We start from the raw sequence: 21,329 nt of genomic DNA, 5'->3' as shown, positions 1-21,329 counted from the left end.
TCTTGGTATCTGAGTGGTTTGCCACACCAGACCTAGAGCTTCATGACTTAACCGGTTAAGAAACGGTGTAGGGCGTTTCAGCTCAGCAATGTACAAATGCGACTTGGCCCCGTCAGAACACTATGAGTGCTGCGCTGAAGAACGAGCCTATATCACGTCATTGGGGATTGCCTAATACTAAGAGCATCGCAACAATAAACTGGCTGGCCAACATCTGTCCCAAAATCTAGCTCTCGATATTGGAAAATAGTGGTCACACAAAACCATATAACATAGATGTCAATAAGTTGTCAATCGAGCAAAGCTAAAAGATGCCTTTGTATCATTCAAGTTGCAAAAACTTTCATTTCCGATGGCGCAATGAGTCGCATGACGCCTTCGAAATAAAGCCTTTTCATCAAAGTAGGTTATATCACACTAGAAATGTCATTTAATTTTGTTTGCAGTTACGTTGTTGTAATAGGCAACAAATGCACTTTAGGTGAAATGGCCTCGTGCCCGCCCCTGGCTTCCACACGTTTACTGCGCTACAACGCGTCATAAGCTCTGTAACAAAACACTTCGAGTCACGCTAACACGGCAGTCAAAAACAACACAGATCCACATCGATTCGCAACCTTGGATTCCACGAAGCGGGCGTAAAACTAAACGCCATTTATCCAATGGCATCTGAAATTATTACAGTGTCAACATTTTTCCAGTCGCGGCCCAAATTAAAACTGAAAAATGTCTCGGTGAGCTGTAATGCATTAAAGATTAAATGGAATTTTTTTGTGAAAACATATAGTTTTTAGGCTTTTTAAAATAAATCTGTCAATCAGAAGCGGACCTAGAATTGTATTACAAATGAAAATAGGTCCAATTAGATTTAACAAAATCGTTTTCCCAACGTTTCGTATGTTTGGTGTAAAATTTAATTCCACACGGCTTCGCTTTGATCGCAATGAAAAAGGTGTGAAACATACCGGGAAACGCAGCTTTGATCTCATTTGTGGTATGGTTTGAATGGGACCCTTAAACGTTCAATGTTATCACGTTAACCGCTTTATCTCACGCAGCAATATTTTTTTTTTTTTTTTTTTTTTTTTTAACAAGAACTCAAAATGTTAACTGTTAGCTCTTTAGTTTCGCGTTTAGCAATCCGTACTTTGTTACACAGTGGCCATAATGAGTCTGGCATTGCGTATTTCCGCAATAACGTGTTTGGCTCATGTTAAGGAAGGTGGGAGCCTATAGTTCCTTTGGCGTCTCGTTTAGTCATTGTGAAACTGACCAAATAGAACAACAGTTGCGGTAAACAGGTTAAACAGATAACGGTTGCGGTAATTTTTCGGGCCTTATTTTCATTGGTGGTGCATTAATTGGGTGATTATAAATAGGTTAATTTACCAAGCTAATTCTTGAAATAATATATCTTACAGTTTGGTTTGTTGGTTTTGTGGTATAGATTAAGTTGTACTTTCCCTTAAGGACACGAAAAAGTCTTGCCTTCACCCACAGATGCAAAGGGGAAGTTGGCCAAGAGATACATTTTCTTTGATCGTTTTTTTTTGTTAATACTAAGCAAAAATCATTTGTTTTAGTCCTATCAACCCCGCACCCTAACAAATCTCCTTTGATAGACAAATAACCCCCCCGAAACTTTTCCCTGACTTGTTTCTGCAAGCAAAAACAGATATGAGCTGAAAATGTCCCGCTTTTACTTACGACGTAGATGCAAAAGGGGTAGTTTGCGTGACAACAGCAGCTAGCAGTTCCTTAAAAACTGAACAACGTTATAATATCTCTGAACTTTTTTGTGCCACTTAAAAAATAATTTTTATACCCCTTTAACCATAATTTCTCACAGAAACTGTAAGATTAGTCAAAAATTCATTAGACTGTTCCTTACTGTATTCCGTGTTTGTTTATTCAGACATAAATTAGATCGCTCACACAATTTTAAGGTGGCGTTGTACATTTCGAAGAACTCGTTATACTGCGAAATCTAAACGCTCATGGAAACACATATTAAACAAACTACATATAATTGCATATAACAACCGATGTACAGAGCGACGTTTAGGTTTTGTGTGTATAAATGTGTTGGCATACTGGCTTCTTAAGTTTTAAAGCTTTGGCGTAATCTGTTTCGCTGCTATATGGCAGTGCCTCTTTGTCAGGTATTAGCGCATGACAGCCTCCGCAACGTTTTCCTTTTGACCTATAATGGCTATCGAATAGTCACAAAAGCTGTACACAATGTTCTAAACTTGTAGCCCACTACTACACACTTACAATTGATCTTGTCCAATTTTGGGCTTTAAACGTAAATTTTGTTAAGCTTTTACGTTATAATAATCCTGGTACTAGAGAAGAATTCATTGAAAATCGTTTTTTAAACATTTAAACCAAAATAGACAATTTTTTTACAAAGAGCTGCATGATATACAAAGTTTACTTTTGTAAATCTTATAGAATTGCACAACGATTCCATTAAAACGAGCTAAATCACACTAGGGCTGCAAGGTTATACAATGTTAGCTTTTGGTGTAGAATCCGTAACATACCGTAGCCACTACATACCGTAGTACGGGTTTTTAGAGTAACATGATACATTTCAAAGAATTGATTATATTGTGGTTTGCATAATGCATTAATGAATAAAAATGCACAAATCTAAAGGCATATAAAAACATAATGGACAGTTTTCGTAATTGCAGATAACAGCCGATGGCAGGGAAGATGTTTAGGTTTCGGCTGTAAATATTGACATACTTGTGTCTGGCGTTTCAAAGCAGAATGTACTCCTTTGGCGAAATCTGTTTCGCTGATTTAACAGTGCCCCTTTGTCGCGAAACGCGAGACAGTCTGCCGGTTTCGTTTTAACCATATCCTTTTTGGGAAATATTGCTACCGCTAGGTTGGAGTACAGAGCTAAAACCAATTTTGCGATGACGTCATATTTTGTTTGCAATTTGTACCCTCAGCATAAGGCCCCTGGGTAAATAGACTTCTAAACCCTTAAAGCAGCGTTTCTCAACCGGTGCGCCGCGGCGCACTGGTGCGCCATGGAAGGTGGCCAGGTGCGCCGCGAGAAAATGGGGAAAAAATGTTACAAAAATTCTATATTATTTGTAGAATTTGCGAATAATTTTAGAATAAACTCTAGTCACTATTTTCTGTGAATAAACACTGAGCAATATGACTGGATTCGTAGCCCTTATTGAAAATAAGACCTAAATTCGCCCGAATAAGGCCTAAATGGCAAAAATAAGGCCTAACCCCAACCCCACACATAACTTCAACACGAACTCCCCCCAAATTCTAATTCTACCCATTACTCGCGCCTAACCCCAAACAGAGGCAAACAATCTGTGCCAAAACACTATGGCACCCAAACGTCGACACCAAAACGGCCGATGCCAAGAATATGTCCTTTTATCGTCGCATACCCTGTCTATTTTGATGGAGTCCCGAGTCCGACGTGCGCAGTACCAATTTTAAAACTAATAATGCCGCCAAATGCAAATTAAAAAGGCGAAATAGCATATGGTGGATATTTTCCAGCAATGTATTGTGGTTGGATGAGATATATGACACCCCCTATGAGGGGATTGTTGAAAATCCACCTTAATTTAGTTACGTAAATGGGAAAATTAAATGCTGTAGGGTGGCAGAAGCACTCGGAATTTGACGAAATCACACATTTGGCCGGAGTCGGACTCGGGAGTTGGAGTCGGGTTATTTTTAACCGACTCCGCAAGCTGCTTAATAGATAATTGGATTGGGAGCCTGATGTAATAAAAACTGCCAGCAAAAAACAAAGTATCCAAACAAAGTTTGCAGTCGACTCGCTCGTCAGGTGCGCCGCGTTTTGAAAGGTTTACAAGCGCGCCCTGGGGTGAAAAAGGTTGAGAAACACTGCCTTAAAGGCTCATCTACATATACGCCTCCATCTTGTATGGACATTTGAAGTCTCTCCAAATTATAGCTTTCCTGTAAAACTCTGGACAAAATCGGTCTGAAACAAACCAAAAAAAAACATAAAAGAATTCGAGCGAAAACAAGATATGTCCCGAAAATAAATTTTCGGCCCATATAACTAGACACCATGAGTAGGCAAACTATCAACTTAAATAACTTGACACTAAAACTGTTACCTCACAGCGATAAATCGACTTTATATAAGACATAAACTAATAACTATTTACTACAAATCCGTAATGACACTACGATTAAAAGTCCATTAGTCGCTTCCCGCCAGCGAGGCTCGTTACAACTTGATTACTTTGGCGATGGTATTAACTGCCGTATCGAAGACAAACAAAAATGCTAGCAAACCGTTTCGCGCAGCAACTGACTGAGTTTTAACGAAATACTCAAAAGCCATTGAAAGGATAAAAACAAAATGACTAAAAGTAGTAAAACTACATTAATGTATACAACAAACATAATAACTAAATCGTTTGCGACGTAACAGTGCTTGACAAATGGAGGTGTGGCATCTTGTAATCGACAGTCGTGTACTGCTCATAAATGCTACAAAACAAATAATTAAGAGTAAAATATTCATAATTTCTTGCAGAGAAATAGCCCCTGTGTTCCCCTGGCTACGCCTATGAACGCAGACGAAATAACACTCGCAAAAAAACATTTGCACACCGTCTGCGAATTTCCTTTTTACCAAATTGTTTTACACAAATAGTTTAACTTGCCTTTCTATTTCCTAACGTTTACACATTTATTGTATGAGACTCAAAACGTTCGAACTTAAAGTTTGCAAATAACGGCAATTGCTGTTCAAAGGTAGAAAACCTTTCGTACGAATTAAATTTAAGAACAGAACTTGCTTCTGTTTAGACAAACTTCTAATATAAATAATAAGAAAAAATAAAACGTATTTTACAACAAACTACATTCTCTATATTTGAACCGAGTTTACAGCAAATCGTAAATATTTATCCTGCCATAGCTGAAAGTAGGAAACTCAATCAAAGTAAATTAAACCAACATACAGACGAGTTAGGGCTGACAAATATAAAGTTTCTCTGCCACAGAACAGTTCCTCATTTCGTTCTCTGCATATTATCTCATGACAAGCCCAGACGAAAAATCGGGTTCCTCTTTTTCACAGTAAATTTTCGGCTGTGCTTGACTGCCACACAATAACGTAGCCAACTATAGCTCACCTCAATGACGCCTGGCTGGTTTAAGGTAGGCCATAAACCTCAAGCCATTCAACCATAGCGTTAACTGAACAAGTCAGGTTGTGCTTGACTACCGTAAATCCCCTAAATTCCCAGCATTCCACCAAACAGACTAACTCGTTAAATTTTTTATCAAAAAGCCCAAATGTTGAAAGAAGAACTGAAACTCTCTGCTAAAGTGACTTGTATTGGAACTATTAAATCACACAAGGAAATATATAAGCTGCTGACGTTTCTCTATGAATTTTTGTTTGTGGGAAATCATAAACCAATATATTTTTGGGCACAATGGTAGGAGGTTGTAGTAAGACTCAGTAAGAATATTAAAGCCCCATGCAGAAAACGTGATGTTGAAAATGAATAAATAATTATTCGAAACGTTCAAACTGCTACACTTCTGTATGGGATTTGATATTCTTACTACGTAAAAAACAATATCTTCCTAAAGCTTTTGTTGAAGGATTTGCTTAAAATTCCGCGAGTTGCGAAATAGCTATCCTCGTATATACAGAGTTATTCCATAACATTAAAATCTTCAGTTGAGCCCTTATAAATCCTCGCGCACTTTTAAGTAGCTTCTCAGTACGGAAAGCACCCTCTTGAGCTGCTAGTTTCGTATTACACCACAAAATCACAAGTCCAAAGATTATGCCTTGGAAGGAATATTTTCACTCGCACAACAACAAAAAAAGCAATATGGGTTTGCATCTCTAGTTTAGGAAAAGCTCTGTAGTTTTTGGCCAAAAAAGTACAAATCTTGGCCTATTTTAGACTGCCTTTCTCTCAAGTACCTATACCGGGTTTGTCGATGGTACGTGTTTTAGATATTTTCTGCAGTAATAAACGCTGCTAAAAAGTCCTTACTTTGTAAAGAAGTATTTAAAAGCGGACCCCGTTTTGTAAAATCGTTTAATGCCAAATACGAAAAACACGTATTTCAGAGCCGTTTATTTAAAAAAAAAAATTAACGCCGCAATTGTTTTATCTAAGTACGAACTGCTGAATATTTGTTTGTAGTTACACAACTAGGCTTTGTTTTGAAAAGCCGCTGGAACAAACCGGACAAACCGTTTGGGTGTCTTGAACACCGTGAAGCCTTTAAACACATTATTCAGAAGCTGGCATAAATACATATGTTTTTTATCATATTTTTCAATCAACGAATTTTAAACTTGCATTTAAGCTCCTATAAGATCGTCATTTAGAACAGAAACTACAAAACGTAAAAAAGCATGTTTTTTAAAAGGCATCCCTACATTCCAACCTGTTGGAGCGATGAAATTTTGACTGATGATCAATGATCCCGAAGTATTAACTCCTTCCAGACGAAGGTCGTAGTTTGTGTTGCTCGACAATCCAGAAATCTAAAACAGCCAGGTAAAAAGGTGTTTAGAAGTTTTTATTCCTATAAAATTCTTTACCCTTTGTCAGGGGTACGAGACTAATTTTCAATGCACTGTTTTGTTTTGAACCTTAGCATGGGACGCACAAAAATTTAAAAATAAAATGATTACTATTGGAGCATAATGGTTGGAGGTTGCAGTAAGACGAAGTAAGAAAATCAAAGATATTCAAGTATAGGTGTCATTTTGAACGACTGTGTTGAAAATGAATAAAGAGATATTTGAAACGTTCAAAATTATATCTACTTCTGTATGGGCTTTGATATTCTTACTGTTAAAGTCAAATTGTTTTTCAACTAATTTCACTACTGTCTCTAAAACATTCTGATGTTTGAAAAAAACGTTACAATTACTTTGTTTTGGCGAGTAAGAAAAATATCAAACTCTAAAAACTCTTGCGGAGTGTTGTCGTATGTATCATACTATACGCTAGAAATATAAATATTAATTTTGGCTTCGCACAAAAGTCGTTCTTTACCTGCACTGACGATTCCCCAGCTGCCACTTTTATTGTTGTGGGGTCTGCAAGATTGCTTCTGTGTTGAGGCCCATATTTGACCTTGACCTCTGTGACCCCGCTGTTGTTGAAAGTCACATTGAAACTCGTGGATGTGACCCCGATAATTGAGGGCTCAAAAGCTGTGGAATAATGCTGGTTTAGAGGTTCACTAGAATTTAAAGCAACGAATGCGCTTTTATCGGAAAAGTCGGATTATGTGTGAATAGATGTTTAGTGCTACAAACCAGCCCATGGTAAATTGGTTCTTTTTCATGGAAAGCATTGGCTGCTTATGTGACGCTTAACACACAGTCGTGCTTTAAAACTTTTGGTAACATTAAATGTGATATAATATCAAACAATAGTGGGTTAACGAAACTTCTTACGGGCGTAACTAGACGGTAAAGCAAGTTTGCCTTAATAACACAAAAAAATAGCCGCTGAACGTTTTATTTTTATCTTTTTTGCTTGTTTCAGCAGTTATGACGTCATATCAGATCGGATCCGATAGTTTTTGTCCCAAATATCGTATATCGAAATAAAAGTTTTGGAAATCTCTAATGTATAGGGACTTGTCAATGTTATTGTCGAAAAAGTTGTAAATGTAATGTTGGAATCGCGTGACAAAACTCCTGGTACGATATTCCCAGGAAAAGTCCTTCTTCAAATTCGCCTTATTCCGACAATTTCGTTTTCGCAACTTGGAAATTCGCATGAGCGAAAGACAAAAAGTACGGAAATATGAAATGGGGCGAAATTGAGTTCTTGACTTTCAATACTTCCAAACACTTGTAGTGATACTAAGAATTTTGCGGCTCCTTGCGTTTCTAAACGGAGTTTATAAAACTAACGAGTGCGGTGGAAGATGGTTCTTATGAAAGATTAAAACCAACTCTTTACCACAGGTGTTGTAATGTTATTACAGTGCGATTGAAAAATAGGCCCTTTTGTGTCGAACATTTCGAATAAACTGGAAAGGAAATATACTTATTATTACTCAATGTAATAAGCCTTCTATCCTGGATTTAGAATTCCAATATTCTATTATAATATGTTTCTTTTATGTTTAGCAGTCAATTGAATTTTATCTAAAATTATCATAAAAAATAAACTAAGGCTTTTAGTTTGTAAAGTAATTAATCTGTGTTAAGATTTTTAACTACACATCGTCGTACGGCTTATATTTTGACTTTAGGCCTAAATATATTTTTTGTTACTATACAGCATGTTCCTCTATGTTTTTATCATAAAATTAAAAAAGGTTTAAGTTTCAAAAAAGAATATTTTTAGACTGTGTTTCACATTTGTAATAAAGAACAACAACTGTCCAATGTTATGATTGAAACGAACAAATGCATTGTCTGTCAACAATCGCAACATTCTAGAACCCCGGGTCAGTTCTCAGTACGTCACGCCTCAATGCGCGCGCACGAATTTCTTCGATGACTGTTTTCGCAAAACCAAAAACATCTGGAGCGTAAAAAGTGCTTACACGGCCTTATTTAACGTTGTATTTGAAACACAAGCTTGCTTTAAATGTAGCGCATCGTACCTCGAAATTTGCAAGGGTCCTTTGAAATCGTTTTTCCCAAATTAAGGGTGACGAAGGGTTAAAACATGACAAAAAATGGGACAATTCAAATCTCCTAAAATTGGACTGCAACGGTCTTAAAAACACAAGCTTACTTCAAATGTGGAGAATTGTGTTTTAAAATTTTGCAACAGTCCTTTAAAACAGTGAAAAAGTTTGGGCGGCCACAAAAGTGGAGGCAAAATCCCACTTTTATAGAAAGGTGGAGAATACCGTTCACAGAACTCTGATTCTAACAAGGCGCCCATACAGTAGAAAAGAATGTAGCGAGTTTCAAGCTTTGGTTTATTCTTACAGCACACGACAAAATCCTTAGTTGCTTACCGAACAATATTGGAGTATGGAGTATAATCAAATCATTTTAAACTGTTTCCCAACAACTGACTGAATTCACTAAACACTAACCCACTACATATTATAGTTGTTTAAAACACGCTACTAAAGATCAGGGACAGATCCAGGACTCCGGGGGTGAAATCCTAGGTTTTAGAAATAACGTTATAAAATAAAATAAAAACTTGAAAAGCAGCTATTTTGTAAGCGCAAAAAGTAGCTAAATTAGGTTGAAATTGGCAAGTTAACCACCCTTATTTAATGCAAGTCAATTTTTCCGCGTCAGAGCGCACCAGTTATTCACCTTTTAAGCCGTGGTGCATGGCAGCATGAAACGCCTAATTCTGACCCTGCCTGGTAGTTAAGTTTGGTTCACTTGATGGACTTTTCATTTTGGCTTGTAGTAAAATTATTCATTGAATGATTTACTCTAAGACAGTGGTTCTCAAACTGGGGTCCGGTAAATATCAATAAAAAATTGATAAAGAGCAAATTTAGAAACTAAAATAAGACAGCTAAGCACACAACTCTAAAATAAGCACGTTTCTTAGAAATAAGCACATTTGCGTTTTTAAGACACTGCGCCCAAAAATAAGCACAAATCTTAGAAATAAGCACGGTATGGTATAACCCTGCTTATAGCGGCCTTAAGTAGCCACAGACGATCGAATGCTGACCGCCGAGATAATCGCGGAACAGGACATTTAGCATTTACACTTTGGTGCGAGTAAACAATAAATCTGGGGCATAAGCCGTTACAGCGTAAATTGCACAATAAACACAAAATCTCTTAGTCGGTAAATAGCCGTGCGCTACACATATTCAGCCCACTTTTTGAAAGGTTCATGGAAACCGACCAACCGCTTGATGATAAAACGCCTACGGAATAAAACTTGTGAGTTACAACCGAAAAATCAACTGCGCTTTCGTATATAGGCCTACACTAAATATGCTTGATGTGCGTATAATGAGCAATTTATGTTGTGGCCCAACATGCTACCAATTTTGGTCCACATGGGACTAGACCAGGGTTACTCACCTATTTTTAGCAAAGGTCCAGTTCCAAAAGTTTAAAATTTGCTCAGGTCCGTTATAAGCAGGGTTACCATAGCGTGCTTATTTCTAAGATTTGTGCTTATTTTTGGGCGCAGTGTCTTAAAATATAGATTTAGATTGATTAGATTTACTTGTTAAGGGGACCTCTTCTCAGTTAACGTGCTGTGCGGTTGACAGCGCTGTGCTGCTCACAGCGCTGTGTTGTTAACAGTGTTGATTGTCCGCCTACTGTAGTTTCAACTGGGTGTTCGCTTATCAGATAATACAATTAATAATCTCCAGAAGTATTGTGGTTGGCTAACGAGTCATACGCACGCAACCTTAAAGCGAGAGTCAGAAGCTCAACTAAATTAATCTCGTGCCCCACATATGCCTGTTAATGTTGAAATGCCTGCATAATCTAGGTAAATGGTTTAAAGAAACATAAAAATGCTTTAAATGGAGCCTAGACATGTTGAATCTGCATGTAAATTGGCAACAGCTGTAAAAGGTTGAAACAGGGTTTTTAAAATAGAAGATCACTATGTTAAAAGGGCCATATAAATTGGCCGGGCTTTCCAAAGTAATGTTGTTTTTAAATTGAAACGGAGTTCTACAATTGCTGGGATATCCCTCATTCCATTTGGGAAATATTTCGCTGTATTGTTTGTATAATGTGACGATGGTTCAGTTTGGTGGGTTCTTACTTTGTATAAATTTGTGTTTTCTTTCGTTGTGTTTATGTCACTGGTTATTTACCTTATTTAAAAATGGCCCATAAAAATACTTTGGGTTTGCGTGGCCCAGAACAAACATGATTTTTTTATTGATGACGTCATAATTGGAACAAGGAGACTTAGAAACCTTTAGTTCGAACACATGCGCAACTATGAAACTATTTTTTTAATGAATTATTAACCTAAGATACTCGATATAGGCTAGGTCTTAATGGAAGCCCTAAAACTAGCCCGTGTACCCCAAGGGTCCATGGGCTCCAGTTGAAAAACCCCTGATTTTGGGGGTGCATGTCCAAAACGTTCTTTATTCTCTGATATATGTATGATTTTCGGCGAAATGCTTACTGGCAACATATTCAGACAAAAAAACAACCAAGGGTTGTATGAGGGAATATTTTGTAGGTAATGCACCAAACCAATATTTTGGTAATTCTGTGTCTACCACTCATGTTCGACCAAAGCTTTGCGAAACAAGATTCTATTATTTGTTTTATGTTACACAAACCCACTTCACTTGTTAATTAAATCTACGGAAGAATAACGCTAAAATTCCTACAATTGCTTGAAAAAGAATAAATCTAAATTTGCCGATTTTGCAAAGTTTATTCTGGTATAGGGACTTGTGTGGCAAACAGACCAAGGCCTTTTATTTCAGCTAAATGAGTAGATTCGACCACCTTTAGTTTATTTTGCCTTGTCGAAATCAGATCTGTGTGAATGAGGACGCCAATCAAACAGTTCGGTGAATGCTCAGTCGCCCCAAACCACTTTAAAGGGAAACTCTGCTAGAAATTGTGATGTGACATCATTTTGCATCTAGTTGAAAACGCCAACCAAACCTAACCAACCATACAATGTGTTTAAATTATGACTGAAATTCATAATATACAAGTGTTTTTTTGGGAACACACCATGAGACCTTCAAAGCAAGAATATCAAAGCGGAATAATGTATACTAGACGAAATACCCCGCGTTGCTCAGGTTAAATAGAATGTTTACCAATTATTCTTACTGGTTAAAAATTAATTACACCTACAATTATCATCATAATGTATGAAGTCTACCTGAATTTCATCTGGTTAAACAAAATGAAACAATCCACCATACTGTGGCTCTTTATCACTATTGCACATTACGTTGTTACATGTTAAACTAATAAAAAAAAAATAAAAAAAATAATAAATAATCAAATCATGGCATATCGTGTATCCGAAATCGGTTAACTAATGCTTCCCCACAATCAGAGTAACACCCCACAGCCTGTGGGAAAGCGACAATAATGTGAAAGCGGAATGGCGTGTTTAATTATGTGACTTATCTGTGTGGCTCTAAAGATCTAATTCTTTGTCTCCGTAATTTTTCAGTACTTTTTTCATTTGGTTAAAACAATCTAAAGATAAAAAATTAATGTATAACCTAAAAGCAGTTTTGTGTGTGAAATAGGTCACTAAAGGAAAGGCGCGAACGCGCTGTGAGCATTTAGTTACTAATTCACGTGCTACCAGCATTGTATGAGCTTGCTAAAGCAGCATGATATCCGATGATTTTTAAAAACATGTGGTATTTAACATCAAACCAAATTGCAACGTTGTGTGCTTTTTAAATTGGAGCTTCTAAACACACCACCTTGGCTAAACACGTCTCGCATATTTTACTTAACGAAAACCCGCGACATATGTCGATGGAAAATTACTAACAAACGTTAAGTCGTAGCAGTAATTGTTCAAATTTCGCGTAATTCAAGCAAATAAACTTTGAAGCATAATGATTGGAGGTTGTAGTAAGACGTAATAAGAATATCAAAGCCCATACAGAAGTAGGTATCATTTTATAAGTTGTCTGTGTAAGTGTCTAAATGCCTCATAAAAGAATGTTAAGGAAAACGCTGCAATAAACGCAATATTTTGCGAACTTACACTATCTTTTACGTGGTTAAACAAACTGCAAAACCAATCAAGCATAAAAGTATAAACTTTGCCACAACTTTATCTTTACCAAGGCAATGCACTTTCGTCAGGTTATCGGCTTATAAATGTGTGAAAACGCTTTACCCTTTTCGTCAAGAGGTTTTGCGAGAAGTTGCACGCCCGCCCTTTCGAGTTAACATGCAACCACTGTTGTGTAATGTTTTTGAATGGTACGAATAAATAATCGACTATAGCACACAACACTTGGCTAAGCATGCAATATCTTTTAAGTAACGAAAACCCTTGACATTTGTCAATTGACAGTAACTCCCAAACGTAAAACTTTATGTTGTAGCAGCAATTGCTTAGACTTGCTTGATAGCGTCATGTTTAAGCAAATACGTAATCCCGGTGCTAAACTGCGTCAAACGTAAGAAATCCTCATTGAAAAAACAAATGCTTACTGTTAACTGCTGCAATAAAGCTTTTTTCGCGAACTCTGCTAAGTATTGCGTGGGTAAACACATTGTAAGAAGTCATTAGGCTTTGGCCTCAATCACTATCACAATATTTTAGGGAAGGCTTGTTGTACGATATACGTGAAGATTTCCAGATGTTTATTCAAAGTATGTTTAATATACGACCCGTGTGGTGTGTGGCAGCAGTATTTGATGCCAACGAAAGAAAACCTCGTTTGAAAAGTAAATCTGCTTAGCGTTCAAACTGCGACAACAAATGCGATGTTTTGCGAACTCTGTCTAAATTTTGCGTGGTTGAATATACTGCTAAAAGTTTTCAACTTAAGTCTTTACTTGGAACGTTGCACACGATCGGTTACAATAAATTTCATAACATGTTGCGTATTTTTGCGTTTACGTGAGCATATTGTTTACACCAAAGCGCAGGTCGTCCCTTGACTTATAAGGATTGAAATTAAATTACTCTTTTCACACGGTTTTTTATATACAGCAACAAAATATGTAGCGACATTTATCGATCCAGAATTGCTAACAAACGCCCTAAAAATAAAAGTTGCTCACCCGTGTCCGGTTTGCGACGGCGCTCGCTTGAGATGCGAGACTTTCTCTCATAGAAAGAAACTAATTTTTTTATGTCTGGGAGCAAACGAGTTTCTTTCTATTTTTCCCACTTGCTTTGCGGCTTACTTAAGAGGGAGCAGAATGAACCACGTTACTCACGTTACCCTAACCCTAACCCTAACCCTAAATCGCGAACATGCAGCTCACAAACTTTCCATTTTTTTATGTTTAGATTACCATAGTATTAAGACCAACGACATAATAAAGCCCGGAATACGCATTAATACCTACCACAAAATAAGATCGAAATCGTTTAAATACGACATAAACATGTCGAAATAATTACTAAATTCATCGTTATAAAGCCGAAATTGACAAAAATAACGCCTGAAACTGTACAGGGAAAAGTGTTTTCTTAACTTCGTTAAAAAATAACATTTTTTATGTCTATACAGAGCCGGTTACAACACATTTCAATAAAAAAGTCCTGACATGTGCAACAGCTTAGGCAGTGTTAAACGTTTTTTTACAGTTTGTTATTACTTTATTTTTGTTCGAATGTAGCTCTAACAACACTAATTCGGTCGTTTATTGTTAGGTAAACTAAACACAAAGGGTACTGAAGGTATTATGTTTAATAATCCCTGCAAAATAGTGAGGGGGGCGACTTGAGATCGAATTTTGTAAAAAAGCATTCAATTTTTCTTTGGTTGCACACTTTTGTGCAAAAGTGCCCAAAAATGAAAACACCCGACTTAAGCAATTAGAAACACGACAAAATACCAAGCAATTATAACACAAAGTAAAAATGAAAACTCAAGATTCCCCTAATGTTATTAGCATAATCTGGCGTAGTAATATCAGCTACATGACGCGTGCCATAATTAGTACACAGGTGATGTGAACAGCAAGTAGATATTGCCCACAACTTACCGGAAACTTTGCAGACAAAGCAGATTGCAACGATTAATGAAGTTAAGAGCTGCGCATAAACCCGACTCATCGATGCCATTATGTTCAATGGCGGGCTAGTACATTTGTTAATACAAGATATACTAAGTGTCGACAATATCTAAAATATTAAAACAACCGTTGTATGAAGGTCGATTTCACGTTACTCAACTGCTTTATTCTGTTTCGTGCTGAAATTAAGGCAAATATATTTATTCAACATGTAACTCTTTTACCAAAAAATGACTATTGACAAAATATAGCTTGTTTGAGCGTCTGATTTTATTTACGCCGAAATTATGTGAAACTTGTTTACTCAATAAGTAGCTTTTCACCGACAAATGACTATTTACAAAATTAATATAAAGCTTATACTTAAACCGAGTAGAAACGGAATGCTTAGAATTAAATTTTCGTGACGTTTAGGCCTAATCTAAACCAGTGAAAACAGATTTTTTACTTAAACCCAATCCCGCTTAAAGCTAGATTCAGCGCATAAACAGGCCTAACACGTTTAAGCTAAAATGCAGTGAAATCCACGAACCGTCATGCAGTTTAAAGCCACGGTTTCGAATCGTTTCTTGTAACCCTTTTCCACTATAGCTAGACTGAACGCATTCGTGCTTTTTCAGCAAAATCTCGTTCCGCTAAACTTAATTTTCCTCGCCAATGGATTCCCGCCGCTTCAACAACCACAAAGGACTTTATTTAACAGGACAATTTTGAATAAAATTTAACTTATTAACTGTGTCGAGAAACGATGCTTGTCTGTTTGTGCTTGCAATTTGTTGTATTCGTAGAAGGATTATTTTTTTATTTTTTATTTTTATTTTTTTCTTATTTATTTTTTTGTATTTTTTTCTTATTATTTTTTTTTTAAGAAGGTTTATTGCTCATAGACGTAGCAGTAAAGTATAATGAAAGAACGAATAACACGCACTGTTATATAGGGCGCAGAATGCAATCACCATTCCAACGTAAGCCAATAATTACTGCGCCTTAGGAACGCTAGCGAAATAGCAACACGAGAAACACGTGTTCAAGGCGTGTACATGGCGTGCACAAGGCGTGCACAAGGCGTGCATGCTGCATGGTAGTAGACTCATAGAGTGCGACAACGAAATACACGTACTAAGATGATACGGTGGTCGAACTCCATGACACAATTATAACGTGTCCGCCTGGTAAAGTGAAGGTCCTATAACTATAGTATAGCGAGTTTACCCGCAAATGGCAACACTAAGCTAGCAGAAACCTTTTTCTTTATGATTTGAGAATAAAATCCCCGCATTTCAGAACGTCAGAAATTAAGCTGTAACTTACAACCATTAAACGGTGCGAGGTTCCAATTGCCTTCACCAATAACTTGTTTCCTTAAACCGGTGCTTTACCAATTTTTAATGCTAAGTGTAAGTATAAAAACAAGGCTTTGGCAATCCAATTCTCTTCGCTAAACCTTTTGAAAGCTTACCCTAACAACACTTAAGACATTGGAAATATTAACTTCGAATTTAATTAATATGAGCCATATCTTTGTATTGCTCCCACAATTTTCTTACACTTTGACAAATCTTGCATATAACCTCAATAACCATGTGAACTACTGCAGTCGGCGAACCAACCAAATCAAATGGTGGCACAAAACATGGCCCGGAAGCCGGCAAAACTTAAACATTTGGATTTAAAAGTTTAAATTCAATTATCACGAGCCACGTTTTCGAATCTTGTCTTACAAAATTTCGTAGAAATTCTACTCAGAGCCAATCACTATAAATCCATCCATGTGAAGTAGCAGTCGGCGACCCAACCAAATTAAACGGCCACCCAGTTTTGGGTCGCGACCCATGGGTTAAGAAAAACTGCGCTAACTTATCCATCAAACTTAATCGCGGAGAAAAGGCGGCTATCATAGTTGCGTCATAATAGAAAGGCTCGAGCCTCGACGAAACCTGAAACTATGGAAGGCGACAATTTAAGAGGAATCTAGGGTAGACTGCACTTCGCGTCTGTATACTATTTCTGCTATATGTTGTGCAAATACACGCTTTTGGCGGCAGGTCTAGAATCCTACCGTTTTTTCACAGTAACGAAACGGGTTGTCAGAATTGAAATTACCAGCAAGAAATAAATATGAGAGAATAAATATAATATTTAACTAGATCAGTGGTTCCCAAACTGCGGGTCATGGCCCACCAGCGGGCCATTACACTAATTTAAGTGGGCCATAAAGCTATTTGAAAATATTGCAACAACACATTTTTAGTGGGGGTGCTATCTGCAGTGACATGCAAACGATAGGTAGACGTGAGATTTTTGGCACAGATGTTCATTTTGGCGTTGTATTTTGATTTTTGCCCGAACCCAACTTGATTTCGGTGTACTCCCCCCCCCCCGTATAACCCCCTAAACCCCTAACATCATTGCAAAGTGCTAAAATGATCGTTGAAATAAATACATACTTGACAAGGTAGACGACAGTAAACAGAAAAGATAATAATAAAGTGGCAATTAAATAAAGTGTTTTTCAAATTTTTATTTCAATATTCAACACATCCTTCATTCCAACAACACACACTTACAGGTCGATCCATTGGTGATATGGCGTCAGTTAGAGGTTGCAGATCGGAACCAGCGATTTTGCATCTCCTCAATTTCAGCTCTATGATGTTGTGTACTAATTTGGCCGAGACGCGAGCCCCAAACTTATTTTACAAATGACTTGACCTTGACTTAACTTATTTTACAAACGACTTGACTTTGACTTAACTTATTTTACAAATGACTTGACCTTGACTTAACTTATTTTACAAACGACTTGACTTTGACTTAACTTATTTTACAAACGACTTGACCTTGACTTAACTTATTTTACAAATGACTTGACCTTGACTTAACTTATTTTACAAACGACTTGACTTTGACTTAACTTATTTTACAAATGACTTGACTTTGACTTAACTTATTTTACAAACGACTTGACTTTGACTTAACTTATTTTACAAATGACTTGACTTTGACTTAACTTATTTTACAAATGACTTGACCTTGACTTAACTTATTTTACAAACGACTTGACTTTGACTTAACTTATTTTACAAATGACTTGACTTTGACTTAACTTATTTTACAAATGACTTGACCTTGACTTAACTTATTTTACAAACGACTTGACTTTGACTTAACTTATTTTACAAATGACTTGACCTTGACTTAACTTATTTTACAAACGACTTGACCTTGACTTAAGTTATTTTACAAACGACTTGACTTTGACTTAACTTATTTTACAAATGACTTGACCTTGACTTAACTTATTTTACAAACGACTTGACCTTGACTTAACTTATTTTACAAATGACTTGACCTTGACTTAACTTATTTTACAAATGACTTGACTTTGACTTAAGTTATTTTACAAATGACTTGACCTTGACTTAACTTATTTTACAAACGACTTGACCTTGACTTAACTTATTTTACAAACGACTTGACTTTGACTTAAGTTATTTTACAAATGACTTGACCTTGACTTAACTTATTTTACAAACGACTTGACTTTGACTTAAGTTATTTTACAAATGACTTGACCTTGACTTAACTTATTTTACAAATGACTTGACCTTGACTTAACTTATTTTACAAATGACTTGACTTTGACTTAACTTATTTTACAAATGACTTGACCTTGACTTAACTTATTTTACAAATGACTTGACCTTGACTTAACTTATTTTACAAACGACTTGACTTTGACTTAACTTATTTTACAAATGACTTGACTTTGACTTAACTTATTTTACAAATGACTTGACTTTGACTTAACTTATTTTACAAATGACTTGACCTTGACTTAACTTATTTTACAAACGACTTGACTTTGACTTAACTTATTTTACAAATGACTTGACTTTGACTTAACTTATTTTACAAATGACTTGACCTTGACTTAACTTATTTTACAAACGACTTGACTTTGACTTAACTTATTTTACAAATGACTTGACCTTGACTTAACTTATTTTACAAACGACTTGACCTTGACTTAAGTTATTTTACAAACGACTTGACTTTGACTTAACTTATTTTACAAATGACTTGACCTTGACTTAACTTATTTTACAAACGACTTGACCTTGACTTAACTTATTTTACAAATGACTTGACCTTGACTTAACTTATTTTACAAATGACTTGACTTTGACTTAAGTTATTTTACAAATGACTTGACCTTGACTTAACTTATTTTACAAACGACTTGACCTTGACTTAACTTATTTTACAAACGACTTGACTTTGACTTAAGTTATTTTACAAATGACTTGACCTTGACTTAACTTATTTTACAAACGACTTGACTTTGACTTAAGTTATTTTACAAATGACTTGACCTTGACTTAACTTATTTTACAAATGACTTGACCTTGACTTAACTTATTTTACAAATGACTTGACTTTGACTTAACTTATTTTACAAATGACTTGACCTTGACTTAACTTATTTTACAAATGACTTGACCTTGACTTAAGTTATTTTACAAATGACTTGACCTTGACTTAACTTATTTTACAAACGACTTGACTTTGACTTAACTTATTTTACAAATGACTTGACTTTGACTTAAGTTATTTTACAAATGACTTGACTTTGACTTAAGTTATTTTACAAATGACTTGACTTTGACTTAACTTATTTTACAAACGACTTGACTTTGACTTAAGTTATTTTACAAATGACTTGACTTTGACTTAAGTTATTTTACAAATGACTTGACTTTGACTTAACTTATTTTACAAATGACTTGACCTTGACTTAACTTATTTTACAAATGACTTGACCTTGACTTAACTTATTTTACAAACGACTTGACTTTGACCTAACTTATTTTACAAATGACTTGACTTTGACTTAACTTATTTTACAAATGACTTGACCTTGACTTAACTTATTTTACAAATGACTTGACCTTGACTTAACTTATTTTACAAATGACTTGACCTTGACTTAACTTATTTTACAAACGACTTGACTTTGACTTAACTTATTTTACAAATGACTTGACTTTGACTTAACTTATTTTACAAATGACTTGACCTTGACTTAACTTATTTTACAAACGACTTGACCTTGACTTAACTTATTTTACAAATGACTTGACCTTGTCTTAACTTATTTTACAAACGACTTGACTTTGACTTAACTTATTTTACAAATGACTTGACTTTGACTTAACTTATTTTACAAACGACTTGACTTTGACTTAACTTATTTTACAAATGACTTGACTTTGACTTAACTTATTTTACAAATGACTTGACCTTGACTTAACTTATTTTACAAACGACTTGACTTTGACTTAACTTATTTTACAAATGACTTGACTTTGACTTAACTTATTTTACAAATGACTTGACCTTGACTTAACTTATTTTACAAACGACTTGACTTTGACTTAACTTATTTTACAAATGACTTGACCTTGACTTAACTTATTTTACAAACGACTTGACCTTGACTTAAGTTATTTTACAAACGACTTGACTTTGACTTAACTTATTTTACAAATGACTTGACCTTGACTTAACTTATTTTACAAACGACTTGACCTTGACTTAACTTATTTTACAAATGACTTGACCTTGACTTAACTTATTTTACAAATGACTTGACTTTGACTTAAGTTATTTTACAAATGACTTGACCTTGACTTAACTTATTTTACAAACGACTTGACCTTGACTTAACTTATTTTACAAACGACTTGACTTTGACTTAAGTTATTTTACAAATGACTTGACCTTGACTTAACTTATTTTACAAACGACTTGACTTTGACTTAAGTTATTTTACAAATGACTTGACCTTGACTTAACTTATTTTACAAATGACTTGACCTTGACTTAACTTATTTTACAAATGACTTGACTTTGACTTAACTTATTTTACAAATGACTTGACCTTGACTTAACTTATTTTACAAATGACTTGACCTTGACTTAAGTTATTTTACAAATGACTTGACCTTGACTTAACTTATTTTACAAATGACTTGACCTTGACTTAACTTATTTTACAAATGACTTGACCTTGACTTAACTTATTTTACAAATGACTTGACTTTGACTTAAGTTATTTTACAAATGACTTGACCTTGACTTAACTTATTTTACAAATGACTTGACCTTGACTTAACTTATTTTACAAATGACTTGACCTTGACTTAACTTATTTTACAAATGACTTGACTTTGACTTAAGTTATTTTACAAATGACTTGACTTTGACTTAACTTATTTTACAAACGACTTGACTTTGACTTAAGTTATTTTACAAATGACTTGACTTTGACTTAACTTATTTTACAAATGACTTGACCTTGACTTAACTTATTTTACAAATGACTTGACCTTGACTTAACTTATTTTACAAATGACTTGACCTTGACTTAACTTATTTTACAAACGACTTGACTTTGACTTAAGTTATTTTACAAACGACTTGACTTTGACTTAAGTTATTTTACAAAGACTTGACTTTGACTTAAGTTATTTTACAAACGACTTGACTTTGACTTAAGTTATTTTACAAATGACTTGACCTTGACTTAAGTTATTTTACAAATGACTTGACCTTGACTTAACTTATT

The 21,329-nt window shown here is 35.4% G+C and overlaps 1 protein-coding gene across 1 annotated transcript in view; it reads right to left on the bottom strand.

The window, feature by feature from the left end:
* LOC146162979 (uncharacterized) overlaps positions 1-15,277 on the bottom strand; it is a 37,465-nt gene extending 22,188 nt beyond the window's left edge. The window contains exons 1-3 of the mRNA XM_083382050.1: positions 14,669-15,277; positions 7,071-7,231; positions 6,454-6,553 (exon numbers count right to left, since the gene is read on the bottom strand). Of these exons, the coding sequence (XP_083238176.1) occupies positions 6,454-6,553; positions 7,071-7,231; positions 14,669-14,747 (340 nt within the window). The 5' untranslated portion in view covers positions 14,748-15,277. The remainder of the gene's footprint in view (positions 1-6,453; positions 6,554-7,070; positions 7,232-14,668) is intronic.
* Between the last annotated feature and the right edge of the window lie 6,052 nt (positions 15,278-21,329).

This window comes from Ascidiella aspersa, chromosome 2 (genome assembly GCF_963924565.1).
Source record: "Ascidiella aspersa chromosome 2, kaAscAspe10.2, whole genome shotgun sequence".
NCBI lineage: Eukaryota > Metazoa > Chordata > Ascidiacea > Phlebobranchia > Ascidiidae > Ascidiella > Ascidiella aspersa.
Note: the sequence above shows the minus strand (reverse complement) of the source record. Positions and strands in the feature narration are given on the sequence as shown.